At 45.8% G+C, this 11,644-nt stretch overlaps 1 protein-coding gene across 1 annotated transcript in view; it reads left to right on the forward strand.

Annotated features, from left to right (window-relative positions):
* The window catches only part of VWF (von Willebrand factor), a 297,479-nt gene that overhangs the window by 178,538 nt on the left and 107,297 nt on the right, over positions 1-11,644 (forward strand). Inside the window, 1 exon segment of the mRNA XM_068278128.1 lies at positions 8,058-8,193. Within this exon segment, the coding sequence (XP_068134229.1) occupies positions 8,058-8,193 (136 nt within the window).

Raw genomic sequence — 11,644 nt, forward strand, 5'->3', positions numbered from 1 at the left:
GGTTCCCTTTAATACAACATACTGCATAACTGCACCATATTGCGCTCCCGTTGTTTGTCCCCTTTTTGTCTTCATGATCTTCACAATGCATGTTACAATTTTACCCTCCCTTTACACCACAGAGGGATTAAGGTGTAATGAGGCCCTAGGCAAGGTAGTAGATTTTGGGGCCCCCTTGGAGTTCTTTTGGTAAGCTGAAGTGGAGAGAGGTCAAAGAAGGCGGCAGGTAGGCCCCTTGACACCAACTAGGCCCCAAGCACCTGCCTAGGTTGCCTGGTGGATGATCCCGCTCTGCTTTACACGACCCCCAAGGACAACTGAAGCGAGAGGGATATGGAGGCTGCAATATTTATTTCCTTTTAAGCAATGCTAGTTGCCTGGTTGTCTTCCTGATCCTCTGCCTCTAATACTTTTAGCCATAGCCCCTGAACAAGCATGCAGCAGATCAGATGATTCTGACATCATTATCAGTTCTGACAAGATTACCTGCATGCTTGTTTCTGGTGTGATTCAGACACTACTGCAGCCAAACAGATCAGCAGGGCAACATGGCAACTGGTATTGTTGAAAAGAATATAAATAGATATGGCAGCCTCCATATTTATCCCTCATGCTTCAGTGGTCCTTTAAAGGAAAACCAGAGACTGATTAATCTAAAGATTTGATACTTACCCAGAGTTTCCTCTAGCCCCATAAGCACGTGCTGTGCAACCGCAATCAGCCCCGGTAACTGGCTCAGTCGTGTCAGTCTGGATCTACTGCGCATGTGTGGGACCTCCCGTGCATGTGTGGGACCTCCCGTGCATGTGTGGGACCTCCCGTGCATGCGCACGGCTGAACATCAGACTGTGGGAGGACGGCGTGGGACTCACATGTGCTCATGGGGCTAGAGGAAGCCCCGAGTAAGTATCAAATCTTCAGTTTAATCCATCTCTGGTACACTTTATGCCCAACACCGCTTGCCTAGTGCATAATTCTATTCTATCTCCCCCCAAAACCTAAAAAGCCCAAAAGTCCATCATCCTTCTCCCTGCTCCTCACCATACCTCCCCCAAAGCATTTTTATTGGCATCTATTGTGTACCACATGATCCCATTTCACTGACCCACCCACTGGCTGCACCCAGAGAGGAGAGGGAGTGAGCTGTAGCACGGTTTGCCAAGCGTATTTGGCCCGAGAATCAGGAATTCTGTTCGGCGCGTTGCTTCTAGCCACTTATCATTCCGATCGCGATTAGGTTTTTCCTCGTCGGAGTCGGCCTTTCGATGCAGCTTGCCGATGACTTCCCCGTTCGTTGTCATGCGGCGGAACATCTGAGATAAGAATCTGTAACATTGGGAATGCCGCGGAAGCCGCACGCTCGGAAAGCGGGCCCATTATCAGCGACGGCATGAAGGAAACCGTATGATATAATTTGTAACAGCCGAACAGATGGTTGTTTAATAGAACGGATAAATTAAATCTGGCCGAGACTTCTAAACACCAATCCCAACATCTATAAGTATTTGCAAATAACGTTTTATAGGGTGGGGAAGGAATGCTTTTACTGCTTATCTAACTTTTTCCTTTTTTTTTTTTTCTACGCATATTTTTACTATTTAAACTTTTTTTTTTTTTTAATAATGTGAACGGGAGAACTTGCACATTTATCCATTTTCATATTTTAAGTGAGCACATTTATGGCAACCACATACCGCTCCATTTAGAGAAAAAACAAACAAACCCCGCGGTGCATTCAGTAAAGGGATCCCCTGAGTTCTATCGCTTATTGCGAAAGATTGTTTTCGAGGCTCAAGGCCAGGTCCAAACGTTTCCCTGCTCCGGTGTTTTTATGTGTGTAGAAATGCCACAATTGAGAAAGAAAAAGTAAAATATCTGATCTAGACTTCCTTCACCAGTACTTCCTGTTTTACAGACTGCCATAGTGCCAGGCTGCAATGTTCCCTGAGATCTGTGTCTATGCCCCGCCCCCTCACAGCCTGCAGGCAGGATGATGCAAGCCAAACAGTACCACAAGCCCTGCCTGCATAGCTTGCTTTGACTACAGGCTCAAAACTAAAAATAAATTCTGGCAGCTCAGTACACAGAGTGCCCGAATTTAACACCGTGTGAGTCAGACTGGATTGGTTAACGTTCGTATTGCAGCGGAACTGCTGGATTTGGGCGCCAGGGGTGCTGCTACTAGTAAAATACCGGTAATTTAGCTTACCAATATTTTACTATGCAGTCTCTGGCACCCATTCTCACTTGAACCCCTTCTGTTACTATTTAAACCGACCTCCCCCCACTTAATTCCTAACTCTAACCCCCATGTTAGTGCCTAAACCAAACTCCACCTGCTATCTAACTCTAACCACCGTCCTCCCACTTTAGTGCCTAAACTGAATCTCCCTACCTAACCTAACCCCAATCCCCTGTTAGTGCCTAACTGACCCCAACCCCCCACCTAATGCCTAACCCAATCCTCCCTGTAAGCTGTAGTAAAATCTTGGTATTTTTTACCACTAAATTGACCTGAAAGTACAATAAGATACAATAACATTTGCAAAGTGCTTTTCTCCTATAGGTCTCAAAGTGCATAGATATGGCTCAGATTAATACAGGGTTGCAGGCTGAGCTGTGTTACAGAAGAAATAGGTGTTTATAAATGCCATGCCAGACTAAACATGTGGCTTTTCAGTTAGGACTTAAAGTGAATGTTTACCGGATTAAAAAAGAAAAAGTCAGATACTCACCTAAGGAGAGGGAAGGCTCGGTCCTAATGAGCCTTCCCTCTCCTCTCCCGGTGCCCGGTCCCGCGCAGGATCCCCCGTGGCAGTATTCCACCAGTTCGGTCAAATACTGCCACTTCCGCATGCCTTCGGGAGCTTTCGGAAGCCTTCGGGAGCCACGAACGGGGGAGCCAGCGCAGCACCGAGGGCACCGGGAGAGGAGAGGGAAGGCTCATTAGGACCGAGCCTTCCCTCTCCTTAGGTGAGTATCTGACTTTTTCTTTTTTAATCCGGTACCCATTGGCTTTAAAGAATAACTGTCGGGCATAAAATCAAAAATCAATTCTTTATTTTTATCTGGTAAACAAGTAATAAGGATGCTAACCAGGCAATCCAAAAGTTAAAATCTCTATTACTTTTCTTGTTGATCAATGATCATTCCCCAGTTTACTTGACTCTTATTTGGAAAACAAAAGTTTGCTTTTTTTATGCTGGGCATACACGGATGCAATTATGCGCCGGTGGGGTATCGGACACGTTGGAAATTATCAATCGAGCCATCAGCGGCTCGATTGATAAGAAGCAATCCATCCGTGTGTGCCCAGCATTAGAACAGAAAGAATTTGCGATAATTCAGGTTGGAGTGAGCTCGAGATTTCTCCCACAATGCATCACTTCTGAATATATGCAAATTAGCCATTGTTGCCCTTAGAAGCTAAACACACCTCCAGAACCGCTGGAATGCAAGGATGTGTTAATTTGTACAGAGCCATAATAATCCAACATGCATACAGACTGTTTCGGATTGTTTGATCCTCATCAGTGCATGGCATGGATTAATTTGGCTCTATGGAGTAGGGCTTGTGAATCCGAGAGGTACAGACTAACCAGCAAGCTCATGGTGACCCAGAACTCATTGGAGTGCGTAAGGGACTACAATGGTCCTAAAAGCCCCCTTACTAAGATGTTAAGAAAAACAAAAGTTTGCTTTCCTGAAACAGAAATAATTTGAGATAATTCAGGTTGGAGTGAGCTTGAGATGTCAGGGCCGGCACTACCTTAGAGGAAAAGGGAGCAATTGCCCCATGGGCCCAGAGCCTGTAGAGCCCCCCAAGTTGTCTCCCCCCATTTCAACTGTTGCTCCCCGAGGCTTAACTACTTAAAGTGAACCAGAGACGAAGCACCCTTGTGTATTTTACCATAGAAATCAGTGGGAACATTAGAGAAAACATTTACCCTGTTCTCTGTTCCATCCTCACTGCTAAAAGTGTCTGTTATCTAGCTAAGATAAGAATCCCGGACTGAGCATTGAGTCTGGCTTTGCTATAATGACTCAGCTATAATGATTCCTGAGCAAAGCCAGCAGGGGGCAGGCTTGGACTTGAAGACACCAAAGAGAACACAGTCTCAGCTATAATTATTCTGTAGCAAAGCCAGACCGACTGCTTAGTCGGGATTCTTATCTTAGAGGTGATAACAGGCAAATTAAACAGAGAACAATGTAACAAAGAGCAGATTAGGTGTTTACTGTCATGTTCCCACTGATTTATAAGGTAAAATACATGAGGTTGCTTCATCTCTGGTTCTCTTTAAGGACCAGGCTATGCTGGTCAGATCTGTGCTGCGTGGGCTATCCAGCCCACAGCACAGATCGTATAATAGCCAGGGCGACCAGACTTCCCCCCTTTTTTCCCCACTAGGGGAATGTCCTGCAGCTAGGGTCTGATCGCCGCGGGTTGCTGCGTGTAGCGGGGGGGCTCCTCAAAGCCCCCCTCCGCAGCGATATTGGGCCCCCTTGTGCTTACCTCCCTCCCCTCCGTCCCCTGGGCGGCACAGGATGGCGATGCGTCCTGCGTCGCCTCTGATAGGCTTCAGCCTATCAGATGCCGGCGATCCCCAGCCAATCAGAGGCCGATCTCCTTCACAGCAGCGCTGTATGATGTAAACAGTTGGGATTTCTTCCCCGCGTGTTTACATTTAGCCTGCGAGCCGCGATCGGCGGCTCGCAGACTGTTCACGGAGACACCCTCCGTGAACTGACATGGAAAGGCCGCTCGAACGAGACCAGAACCGCTGGAATGCAATGATGTGTCAGCTTGTTAATTTGTACAGAGCCACACTAATCCTATCTGCATACAGCCTTTTCCGAAACAGTCTGTATGCATGCATGTTGGATTATTATGGCTCTGTACAAATTAACAAGCTGACACATCATTGCATTCCAGCGGATTGGAGGTGTGTTTAGCTTCTAAGGGCAACAATGGTTAATTTGCATATATTCAGCAGTGATGCACTGGGAGACATCTCGGAGCTCACTCCAACCTGAATTATCGCAAATCCTTTCTGTTCTAAGAAAGCAAACTTTTGTTTTCCATAGCATTTTAGTAAGGGGGCTTTTAGGACCATTGTAGCCCCTTACACACTCCAATGAGTTCTGGTTCACCATGAGCTTGCTGGTTAGTCTGTGACTCTTATTTGGTACACACAAAGAAAGTTGCAGGGCATGCTGGGTTGTCATTTTTTGCTTCTCTACTTCCCCTCAGACTTAACTAATGCAGCCTCACTGGCTGAAGTCTCTTTCCCTCCTGTTTTCCCCTCCCACACATCTGTTCCTCTCTGATTGGCCAATATTTCTCAAGTTGAGACAATGCACTTTCTATAATGAAGGGTGGGAAAATCAGACAGAGGAGAGTAATGGAGGAAATTACATCAGAATTGGCTTCAAAATAGGCACACTTAAAATGGGAAATGCTAAGAAGAATTTTCTCTTTATTCACTGTAGAAAAATCACTCAAATCAAAATGTGGACAGTGCAATACAGGTAGTCCCCGGGTTTACGAACGCCCGACTTACGAACGACCCGCCGATACGAACGCCCGCCAACCCGCCGTGATGACGTCACGCCGCTGGGGACTACCTGTTCTGCTGCCATTTTTAATGCAGAGTTGGCTCAGCGGAAGGTAGATAAAGGACATCTCACCTGTTCCAAGCTGTAGAAGGTCCCAGCGTGCTGCCTGGAAGCTGCGCGGCCCGTCTTCACACTCCGTCCACTGTCCTCCCGGCGGCTTCACATACGTCGCATAATGACGCAATCAGTAGAAGCCCCCTAGTGGCGGCGCCTGCTAATGCGTCATTATGCGACGCATGTGAAGCCGCCGGGAGGACAGTGGACGCAGCTTCCAGGCAGCATGCTGGGACCTTCTACAGCCATGGAACAGGTGAGATGTCTTCTATTTACCTTCCGCTGCATTAAAAATGTCAGCAGAACAGGTAGTTCCGACTTAAAGACGGATTCAGGTTAAGAACGAGCCGACAGTCCCTATCTCGTTCCTAAACCGAGGACTACCTGTACATATGTTATGTAAGTAGAGCAAGTATTTATTTACTTATGTATGTGTTTTTTTCTGAGATAGTATGGCTGACAGCTCCTCTTTAAATGCTTCCAGGGATGGAGATGTCCTTATTGGGTGAGGCATGTAGTTCCAAAGTGTAAGAGCAGCATGACAGAAGGCTCTGTCTCCAAAGGTTTTAAAGAGAACCAGAGATGAAGAATAAATAGATTTATACATAACTGGGGCTTCCTCCAGCCCCATAAGCCTGGATCGCTCCCACGCCGCCATCCTCCGCTGCCTCTGTCCGCCGGTACCGGGTCCAGTAATTTCGGCCAGTCAAGCCAGTCGACGCAAGCGCAGTGCGCTCCCTCCGTACTGCGCAGGCGCATGCGTACAGAGCCAGAGGGAGCCCCTGGGCATGCGTACAACTGGTCGCGTCCGGCGGAAGTGACGGGACCCGGTACCGGCGATAGAGGCAGCGGAGGATAGCGGTGTGGGAGCGATTCAGGCTTATGGAGCTGGAGGAAGCCCCAGGTATGTATAAACTCTTTTTTTTAATTTTTAAGTATCCCCTCGTCTCTGGTTCCCTTTAAGGTGGACTCTGTGGGTGACCAACAGTATTATATTTAGGTTTAATGATTCTTCTATTTTATTCTGAGCCATCAAAGTCTTTGCAAGGTCTTTATGTCTCAAAATTCTTGCTTGTTTTAATATACGCCAGACAAGCCCATCCACTATGCTGGATTCTTGGAGCAATAATGAACAGGAGCCCCGGTCTCAGGATATCTGAATTTATCACAATTTTGTAATTGATTTGGATCAATAAAAGTCTTTTAAAAAGAAAAAAAACCAAACAAAAAAAAAAACCAAACCAAAAACATGCAAATAATCTTGAGTATGGCTTATATTCCATCTGAGTATCACTATTGGTCCATATACAGGGAGTCCTGTGATACATATAGGAATGTTTCTTGCTTGTTTTTAATGTGCTTTTAATTTTTTTTACTGCTACTTTCTAACTACTGTACCGTACAACAGTTTATACAAATACTGTAACCTGTAACAACAAAATATATTATAAGCAAAAAACAGTATAGTACATTTAGACAACTTTGTATGTATAATATGTTGTAACGAGTGGTTTTAAGAAGTGGACTGCCTGTTCAGTATCTGTCCACTAAGTTGTTCTGAAAATGACTAATCAATCTGCTTCTGCTTTTTTGAAGTAAAGGTCCCACCCCTGCACCCTGAATGTTCCTAGTGGTTGCATTACCGATCATGTGACTCCCCTCTGCATTCCAATTATCAGCAAGTTTTGCTCACACCACAGTCCTGTTAAATTGCACCCGTAGCGAGAGGGATATGAAGGCTGCCATATTTCATTTCCTTTTAAGCAATACATGTTGCCTGGCTATTCTGCTGATTATTTGTCTCTAATACTTTTAGCCTTAGACCCTGAACAAGTATGCAGATCAAATGTTTGACTAAATTTGCCACATGCTAGTTTCAGGCCTCAGATTCAGACACTTCTGGTGCATGAAACATCAACAGGACAGCCCGGCAACTGGTATTGTTTAAAAGAAAATAAATATGGCAGCTTCCATATCCCTCGCACTTCAGATGTCCTTGAGGCCTGTTTAAGACTTGCTAACAGGTTTTAGCCTTAACCCCCCGGGCCGCACCGCCAAAAACAAGCCTTCGGGATTACCGTGTTAGTACACAGTAACCCTCTTCTGGCTGACAGCCAAACAGGAAGTGACGCTCGCTTGCACTCACTTCCTGTTTCGGAAATACAGAAGTGCACGGAAGCGTATTGTATAAATATGCTTCTGTGCATGCGCAACGCAACACCACGGTAATGTTGATTTGTCCCACGTTGGGGACGCGCTGAAAACGCCACTTCCGTTGCATCGCATCGTACCGCGTCGGTATGAAAGTTTCCATAGACTTAGTCTTCATAGACTTACATTGCACATATATCTTTTTCACTCACCAACATATTTTTTCCCCTCAGGTAAAATCCTGGATGAGGAGACAGAGTCGTGTATCGACCCCAAAGACTGTCGCATGTGCGTGGTCGATGGGCGTCATATTCCACATGGGAAAATGATTTTCCGGAACCAAGATGACCCAAGAAGCTGTCAGCAGTGGTAATATATCAACTAGATCTTTCTTTGAATGGGAAATCCAAGACCTACTGAATTAAAATCTCATCCTCCAGTTCAACGGTCATTGCCATTATTCTCGGCCTACGTACTTGTAATTTTCTTTTGAATACTACTGAAAATGACAATTCTACTTTTGAAAACATTGTGAATAGTGAAGCAAGTTTCACAAACTTTCTTAACTTGTAGGAGGAAAACAAAAAGAGACCCCGAGAGCCCAATAAAGTGCGGTATCTATGTAGTATAACCTGGTTGTGGAGAAAGACAAAATGTGTTCTGTTATACGCACAAGTGTCTCAAAGTGCCTCAAAGGCAACCACTGTATAGGTGGGTGGGGAGCATTAGGACCTGCGTCCACTTGGGTTAAGAGGTCGCTCTCTGTAGATAGGAGACCAGGGGTAAAACCTCTCCACTGAGGGTGGACTCAAGGATGGAACAGAGGTGCCAATAACAGGATAAAACCGTTAAAACAGGAGACTGAGCTGCCTGGCAATACAACGCGTTTCGCAGGCACAAACCCACTTCATCAGGCAATAGTGGGAGCAATAACTAGTACTGGTCAGTGCAGAAGCGATTGGCTACTACACTGACCAGTACTAGTTATTGCTCCCGTTATTGCCTCATGAAGCGAGTTTGATGCGGCGAAAACGCGTTGCATTGTGGAGTGTATAAATAAATGTCATTGTTGACTATTAAAACAACCAATTCGGTGTCTACTTACTGGGGAGGTAAGTCCACCACTACCTCCTCTTTTAAACGTTTTTTAACAGTTTTATCCTGTTATTGGCACCTCTGTTCCATCCTTGCTACATTCTTAACTTGTTTTCACATCCTCGGTTGTCTACACAATGGTAAGGAGAATCTGTACTGTAAAATTCTTACAATAAAAAGCATACCATTCTATTCATTATGTTCTCCTGGGCCCCTCTGTGCTGTTTCTGCCACTCCCTGCTGCAATCCTGGTTTGTAATTGCCATTTTTAAGAAGTGTTTACAAACAAAAGACATAGCAAGTGATAGGCTGAGAGTAGCTCAGTGTGTGAGTCATACAGAGTATGCAGGGGGCCTGGAGAGGGTGTGTATAGCTTATATCCAATCACAAGCAGCACAGCACATTCCAGCCTGACTGCTTCAGCCCGACAGAGCCATCAGAGGAGAGAAGATTAGATCTAATAACAGAGATAATACAGCCACTGTGCAACTAGGAAAGGCTGCAGTAAGACAGGGCACATTGGAACAGGTATAGGAACTTATAGGACAGAAGAAACAAGGATGAACATTTTGTTACAGAGTCTCTTTAAGCAGCATCTGTTAGGCGGAAATTTTGTCTTTAAAAAGAAACACATGCTTAGCTAAGGAGAGGGAAGTCTGCAGATCCTAATGAGGCTTCCCTCACTGTCCTCCAGTCCCCCGTTGCCTCTCGTGGACCCTCCAACAGATGTGCTCCTGTTCTGGCACAAGCGTGGCGGTGCCTGCGCAGTAGTACAGAGATGCTCATGCATGAGTGGCTCCAACTTACTGGGTGGGCGCGGCCGTAATCGCGTACTTGCAGTACAGCCACACAGTGCTGAGCACCCCTAGGCAAACATGCCTAGGCTGCGAACGCCATGGCAAACCAATTTAGCAGTCCAAAGAGTGGATACGGGGACCAGAGGCGGGACAAGGTCCTCCAGCACCCAAGGCTGAGACACCAAAATGCGCCCCTCCATCCCTCCCACCCCAGCCATCACACACTGATTGCTATTAGACTTAAGAGGCTTCCCAGGCCCCCCAACACACTTTAATCTCTAGTTATCTGGCTTGCAGTCACTGCCATGTATCCCCTTTTCTTATTTCTTTCTGCTTCATACACAATTAGGAATGACAGCTGAATGAATTGTGCGCCCCCTCCTACACTGCGCCCTGAGGCTGGAGCCTCTCCAGCCTATGCCTCGGCCCTGACGGGGACCTACAAGCCTTAAGGCAATTCCCCTATAGCACCTCTCCTGAGATGAGGAGATGCTGTATTTAGAAGACATTCTGTCTCCTGTAGTCAACACAGAACCAGGTGGTCTTTCTTGCTTCAGTGAATCCTACAAAGCAGAATGAGTTGGTTGCTCAGAACAGGGCATTCTGGGAATGCCAAGCTCCACCCCCACACTTATGGAGGGAGGTGTGACGGATTCACCTGCGCCAGATGCGCCCTTCGCATGAAAGTACAAACACAAGGAGTGCTGCGGAATACCCCTTTTGTTTTTTAAGCCAAACTAAAAACATAGTGTTCTGTCAGACCTTTTCCACAGGAAGTCACTGTTTACTTGGGGGAGTCAGCTCTGATACACAAGATGTGTTTATTCTTCAGCTGGTGTGGGGACAATAAAGCAATAAATATTCTCTGCAATCGAAGGAAATGCTTTATGTAAGTGTATCAGAGCCCTGCTTCACGAGTCTGCTACCATATCAGGACTTTACCATGTAGATAGGTGCCACCTCCCAGTCATTATTCACACAGCAATGATTACTGTTCGTTTTTGCTCGGCCCACACACACTGCTTTCACACAGATCATATGAGAACTGGTGAGAGAGCTTTCAACAACAGAGAAAGGTTCTAAAGAGAAGGACCCTTACTTTATCCCTATTCTTGGATGCTTACACCCACCATTCAGAATGAGCTCCTTCTGGCTGTAATTTTGACTGTCTACTTTAGAACTGTGTGAAGCAGAAACGCAGCACAGCTGCAGCTGATGACTTATTTACACACTATTTTGATGCTATATATCTGCATTCTGTGGTTCTGAAGACATTTCAGTAACAGGATTATAGCCAGTGAGGACTGTTTCTGTATGCAGGATGTGCTGGATACAGTCCTCCATAGTAATGCCCACAGATAATAAAACTGTCATCAGGGCTTAGCACTGACAAGTTGTTTATTATTATTATTATTATTCAATATTTATATAGCGCCAATATCTTCGGCAGTGCTTTACAGAGTATATTGTCTTGTCACTTAACTGTCCCTCAGGAGCTTACAATCTAGTCACTACCATAGTCACATGTCTATGTATGTATCGTGCAGTGTATGTATTGTAGTCTAAGACCATTTTTTTTAGGGGGAAGCCAATTAACATATCTGTATGTTTTTGGGATGTGGGAGGAAACCTGAGTACCTGGAGGAAAACCACACAGACACAGGGAGAACATACAAACTCTGTGCAGATAGTGCCCTTGCTGGGATTCTAACCAGGGTCCCAGCACTGCAAGGCAAAAGTGCTAACCACTATGCCACTGTGCTGCCCAATGGAATATGACTCTATTAATTAAATCTCCTTAAAGGGACACTTAAGCCAGAAAAAAAATAATTAGTTTTACTCACCTGAGGCTTCTACCAGCCCCCTGCAGCAGTCCTGTGCCCTCGCAGCCACTCACTAATCCTCTGGTCCCCCGCTGCCAGCTAGTT

This window comes from Hyperolius riggenbachi, chromosome 3, assembly GCF_040937935.1.
Source record: "Hyperolius riggenbachi isolate aHypRig1 chromosome 3, aHypRig1.pri, whole genome shotgun sequence".
NCBI lineage: Eukaryota > Metazoa > Chordata > Amphibia > Anura > Hyperoliidae > Hyperolius > Hyperolius riggenbachi.